General features: G+C 52.4%; 1 protein-coding gene across 10 annotated transcripts in view; it reads left to right on the top strand.

Moving 5' to 3' along the window:
* The window catches only part of UBL7 (ubiquitin like 7), a 15,561-nt gene extending 10,093 nt beyond the window's left edge, over positions 1-5,468 (top strand). For 3 of the 10 annotated variants that reach the window (XR_005723961.1, XR_005723963.1, XR_005723962.1), the window contains 2 exons: positions 1-746; positions 3,248-3,495. The exon at positions 1-746 is cut by the window's left edge. Coding sequence is in view for 7 of the 10 variants with exons in the window: in XM_040257240.1 (XP_040113174.1) it covers positions 624-746; positions 4,869-5,054 (309 nt within the window). In the remaining 3 variants the exon portion in view is untranslated. Of the gene's footprint in view, positions 747-1,053; positions 1,136-3,247; positions 3,496-4,868 lie in introns of those variants that run through there. The other 7 variants (XM_040257242.1, XM_040257243.1, XM_040257238.1 and 4 more) reach the window with 5 other exon arrangements.
* Positions 5,469-5,854: the final 386 nt, after the last annotated feature.

The raw sequence follows: 5,854 nt of genomic DNA, 5'->3' as shown, positions 1-5,854 counted from the left end.
GAGAGAGAGGGTGGGAAGGTCCAGGCCGAGCCCCCAGGTATGGAGAGGGGGTGGGAAGGTTCAGGCCAGGCCCCCAGGGAGAAGGGCCCAGTGGTAGAATGGGTTTACCTTTGCTGATTCTTGTGCTCCATCTGCTTTGATCTGAGTTCTACCTGGAGCCCCAGTAGGTTTCCCACTTCATCTCAGGCGACCTCCCCTCACCTGCCTTTAGGCTCAGAAGTCGGGGGCTCATCCCAGGCCTGACTGACTCTTTTCAGCAGTTGGAAGAACCTCATGTTGCATAATGGTCCCTTACTTATTCCTGAAAGTGGCCAGGCATACATCACAGGCTTAAGCATTCCTGGTGATAGTCACTGCAGCCGGCAAGGCCATTTCTCCTCTCCCAGTGTGTGTCCTAGGCTCAGTCAGGGCTCCCATTCCATCTCCCTGGAGCAAAAGAGTACAGAACCCTTCTGCGCACGTAGAGGGCTTTCAGGTAGCTCTGTGTGGCTGTCTCATGCTGGCCCCTGCTGGGAGGCAGTGGTGAGGCACCCAGGGCACCCTGAGGTGATGGGACAGCAGTGGGTGTGTGCTGGGAGACTGGGCTGGCTCTGAGGGTGGCGCTGACCATGGTCTGTCTCTAGGGCCACTCCTCAGGGACCTCCCCAATGTCCTCCAGCGTCCAGTCAGGGACGCCCATCACCAATGATCTCTTCAGCCAAGCCCTGCAGCATGCCCTGCAGGCCTCGGGGCAGCCCAGCCTTCAGGTCAGTCTTCCCCCTTCTGATGTTCACACGGCTTCTTTGGTATTTTGGACGCTGAGCTTTTCTCTGCCCTCTGGAGGCCCTTCCCCCTTGGCCTGCTTTGGTGCAGGAACAGCTGGGGCGTGGCAGCGTGACAGGAGAGGGTGCTCCCAACAAGGGCGGCTGTCCCTGTAGCTTCCACTCCTGCACCCAGTGCCCATGGCCTGGCTCCACTGACCGCCTGCCTTGGGTATTTCAGTGGCTGTTTCAGTGGAGGAGTCACTCATCCATCCTGTGAGCATCGACTGAGCCTTGAGCATGTCTGGTCCAGGCTTGGTCCAGCTCCTGGGATAGTGATGAGCCAGTCCTCATTCCCTCCATGGAGGGGCGCCAGATAGTCACTGAACTGAGAGAACAACAGGGTGAGAAGCTGGCCTAGGCTTGAGGTCAGGTAAAACTTCTCTGAGAAAGTGGTGTTGTACCTACTGTCAAAGAATTAATTAGAGGTTAGCCAGGCAGAGAAGGGGATGTTTGGTTGAGGGGATGTGGTGTCCCGGCAGAGGCAGCTACCTGTTTGAGTGAGGCAGCTACCTGTTTGAGTGAATGTGGAGGTACACATGGCAAATTGGCAAGAGCAGAAGGCAATATCCATGATGAAGGATCCTGAGATGGAGCCAGAGTCAGGGAGAGCAGACGCCTGAGTGTGAGGGCCTTGAGTGCCTGCGCAAGGAGATGAGGCTTGTCCGGAGGTCACCAGGGAGCGACACCAAGTCCCCTGCCTCATGAACATGGAAGCTTAGCTAGCAGCTAAGTGCATGACCCAAGGGGTTCACATTTTATTGCACGCCTCTGTGCACAAGCTGTTTGCTTTACTCTTTTCTTTGTTCCTAAGCCTGGGGCATGAACATCATTTTTGGAACTGGTCCATGGTCATGAAGCCATGAAATGACAGGGACAGGGTCCGGCCCGTGTGGTTCTCACTGCCTCACGTGGCTCGGTGGACAGTGAGGGGAGCAGGAGCAGGACCCGGGGACAGTTGGCCTTCTTGGTTCCTTCATCATCTGCAGCCTGATCCTTGTTCGCTCTGCTCTTCAGCTCAGAAACCTGTATGTCTCCACCTGGCCTGTAAACGGAACTTGAGTTGATTTCTGTGGTTTTCTAAAAATCCTCCACATCCTCACCCTTGCTTGCTTGCTTGCTTCTTTGTATTTGCATTTCATCCCCACTGCCTTCTCCTTCCCACAGTGTGAACACATCCTTTTCCCTAAGGTGTGCACTTCCTCTTTCATGAGACAGAGATATTAAAAATACTAAATTTCTTTAAATCCATAGAGAAGGCCTTTCATAGCTGAAAGTAAAAAAAATCAAGGAACCATTATATAAAAAGTAACATATATTTTGAGTTCATAAATGTGAAAATTTCTGCAAAGCAAAGAAAACCAAATCAACATACAAAAAGAACAAGCAAAGTCTGAAAGCTGATCACAAACTGGAAAGAAATCTGTAATGCAGATCAGACAAAGGGCAAAACCTCCCTGAATTGAAGTTCTAGTGATTTAAGACCAACAGCTTCGTAGAAAAGCAGGTGAAGGATACTAACAGACTGTTCACCAAAAAGGAAGTACAGATGGCCTGTAATTCCTTGCAGTCCCATTGCTCGGAATTTATCCTGGAGATGTATGTGCATGCAGAGAGTGACATTTGTACAGAACCAGTCACCGCAGTGTTTCTGTAACGGCAAAGATTAGAAGCTGCCCTGTTGTGGTACATTTCAGGACATCCACAAGCGTTTTCTATGATACCTTAATATGTTAGAAAGAAAGGAGAGATATAAGAAAAGGGTAAGTATAGGAATGTATATTTATTATATTTCCTCAGAGAAAATAGAGTAGGTTATCCGGAATCGGGGAAACGAGTAGATGAGTGTGAGACTTTTCTCAGCGTGGTGTTGATGGTTTAGTCGCTCAGTTGTGTCCGACTCTTGCAACCCTATGGGGTGTAGCCCACCAGGCTCCTCTGTCCATGGGATATCCCAGGCAAGAATACTGGAGTGAGTTGCCATTTCCTTCTCCAGGGGATCTTCCTGACCCAGGAATCGAACCCGGGTCTCCTGCATTGCAGGCAGCCTCCTGTAGTGCAGGTGGATTCTTTACCAACTGAGCCACCAGTCACTGTGTATCATACTAAAACAGCAAAGTTAATTTAAAAGTGTGTGTGTGTCTATAGATACAGCAGAGAAAGAAAGTAATCTTTTGAAGTTTAGATATTGTCTACTTTATGCTTTTTCTTTTTGATCTTTATGATACGTTTCCCCCTTCTTTAATTGGAAAAACTTTTAATTTGTTCCCTAAACCCTCCGGCCTCTCCATAGGCCTCTTCGACAGTCCGCAGACCTCCCCGATGTGCTGTTGTATGGAACCTCACGTCAGCAGCTTTCCTGGAGGAACACGCCTCCTTCTGCTAGAGGTGAACAGGTCTCTGTCGGATCCTTACTGACTGCTCCTGCCTGTCCTGTCTTTCTGCAGAGCCAGTGGCAGCCCCAGCTGCAGCAGCTGAGGGACATGGGCATCCAGGACGATGAGCTGAGCCTGCGGGCCCTGCAGGCCACCGGGGGGGACATCCAGGCGGCCCTGGAGCTCATCTTTGCCGGAGGAGCCCCGTGAACTCCCTGCTCCTCCTGACCCCCAGCAAACTGCTAAGGCGGCTGCCCATGGGAAGCACTCTTGAAGGTGCCCCTTCTCACTCGCCCCAATACACCTGATGGTCGACCTTCTGCTTTGTCCAGTGTGTGGCCTTTCTGGCTGATCTGAGTGGGTAGAGGTGGTGGTGGGGCAAGCGTGGTGTGTGGGTTCTGGTGCCACGGCATCAGCTGGCCCCTGCTTCTGGGCCCCAGGTGGAGAAGCTGAGATCCATGTCCCGAGATGCCGTGTGATGCCCACACTGGTGTTTTGGCAGAAGTTTCCAGTGATAGCCTTCAGGCCCTTTGGTGCTCTGGGTGTGGCCTCCTCCGAATGTGCCCAGTCTCCAGGGTGGCTGCTGTGTATGGCTGTGGCCAGGAGAGCCTTGTGCTCCTGGAATGACTAGTCTGAGCAGTGGCCGGGTGGAAGCCCACCCCCCCCATCCCCCGCCATTGCTCCCTCTCCCAAAGGCTTGTGAAAGATTCCTTGTCCCTCCCCTGGCCTGGTCTCACCATGCACTCTGATGCCCGCTCTGTAATGATGCCAGGATCCAGGCCTCAGAGCCGTGCCAGGAGGCAGGGCCCACTTCTCTGTCCTGAAGGCATAAATACAAGAGCAGTTAAATAACAATACTAAACAACAACACCAACACCAACAGGGCCCAGCTTTCATGTTGCAGAGAGGGCACCAACTCCCAAGCTGCTGCTCCATCTGCCTGAGCTCTCATTCCCCTTGGCACAGCATTCCCTGGTACGTCGCAGACATGTCCAAGTTGAGCGGGTGGGTTTCATGTGCTTTGAATACTCTGTCAGGAAAAAACCCTTCCCTTCAGCTGGTGTTTCGGTGGGAAGTTGCTCAGAGGGCTGCTCCTGCCATGTGCCTTTGGCAGAGATTTCATCCGCAGCCTCCATGCTCACGCCATTCATCTTCTGCTTGTCACCTCCTGGGACAGAAGATTTACCCCTGATTAGGACTGTCTACTCTGTCCTTGCTTCTTCAGAACATTTACCTCTTAGCTCCCTTTCTGTCTTAAGGGACCACGCAGAGCAAGCCTGCTCCCTCTGCTTTGTGAGCTGGGCTTCAGTTCAGGAGAGTTGGGCTTCCCAGGTGGTGCAGTGGTAAAGAATCCACCTGTCAATGCAGGAGAAGCGGATTTGATCCCTGGGTTGGGAAGATCCCCTGGAGTAGGAAATGGCAACCCATTCCAGTGTTCTTGCCTGAAGAATTTCATGAGCAGAGAGGAGCCTGGTGGCCTACAGTTCATGGGGTCACAAAGAGTCGGACACAATTAGAGAATGCTCACACACAAGGAATTCACTTGCCCTTGGACATGTCCTCCTGGATTTGGCCCCTCGCAAGTCCTGTTCCTCTTTCCAGATGGCCTCCAGTCTCGGTGACACTTTACAGAGAAGTCCTTGGGAGGCTTCCCTGTTCCACATGTGGTCTGAATATTGTTTTTTCCTTCCAGAAAATGGGAAGTCTCCACATTTCCCAAGAGCTAATGTTGAGAGGTGTTTTTGCATTGGCTGAAAGGACTCAGAGCTCTCCAGGCTTCTTGGTGCCAGGCCTCTTCGTGCCTCACTGGTCTGCCTGGAACCCAACTGCCTCTTTGTGGTCGGGAGCAAAGACCAGGAAGCTCCATCTCCGAACCTGATGTGTCTGGCTTGTTTGTGATGGAAACAAAGGCCAGTTCCATCCTCACAGGCTTGTCTGGTCAAATGGGGCTGACACAGCCCTTCCTGTCCCCTTGACGCAGCCCGCCTTGAGCTGGTTTCCGTGCTGTGGCAACTTGCCCCTGGTCCCCAGGGACTGTGTTAGGTCCCCTTGACACCCCCCGGCCATTATGCTGCGGAACACTTGGGTTGCCTTGCCCTGTCCCTGGAACTGACTCCAAAATACCAGTTACACTGCTTCCCAGAATTGAACTGTCCCCACAGTTTCCCTTTCCCTTCTTTTGTCAGCTCTTTCCTCCACGGTCTGGGTATGTTGGCTTTGCTTCCTGTAGCCATGTTTTAAATAATATATTTTGGGTCTGATAAGTGCCCCCACTGAGCCTGGGGCTTTCCAAGGGCCAAGGACTCCTTCCTCGCTATTGTCCCCTTCATCCTTTCAACAAACATTCATTCAGTCTCTACTCTGTGCCAGTTAAACATGACGAGGGCCTTGCGCTCTCAGAGCCATGCCATTGGTAAGACAGACAAACGTGTTTACACTAAGCCTGATGAGTATAGGCCAGGCCGGTCCTGTGGGCTTGTGCTCATAAGAAATGAAGCTCGGTTGGGTTAGGGTGGTGTGTGTGTGTGTGAGGGACAGCTGCCTGGAGAAGGTGGCATCTGACATGAGGCCTGCCGCAGGTGAGGAGGAATTGGGCCAGAAGGTGTACATTCAGAGTGGGCCGGGAGCGGAGAGGACATGGCTCCTGGAGCCCCAGGTGTGAGGGTGGACTTTAGGATA

This window comes from Oryx dammah, unplaced genomic scaffold (genome assembly GCF_014754425.2).
Source record: "Oryx dammah isolate SB20612 unplaced genomic scaffold, SCBI_Odam_1.1 HiC_scaffold_16, whole genome shotgun sequence".
In the NCBI taxonomy this organism is placed as follows: Eukaryota; Metazoa; Chordata; class Mammalia; order Artiodactyla; family Bovidae; genus Oryx; species Oryx dammah.
Note: the sequence above shows the minus strand (reverse complement) of the source record. Positions and strands in the feature narration are given on the sequence as shown.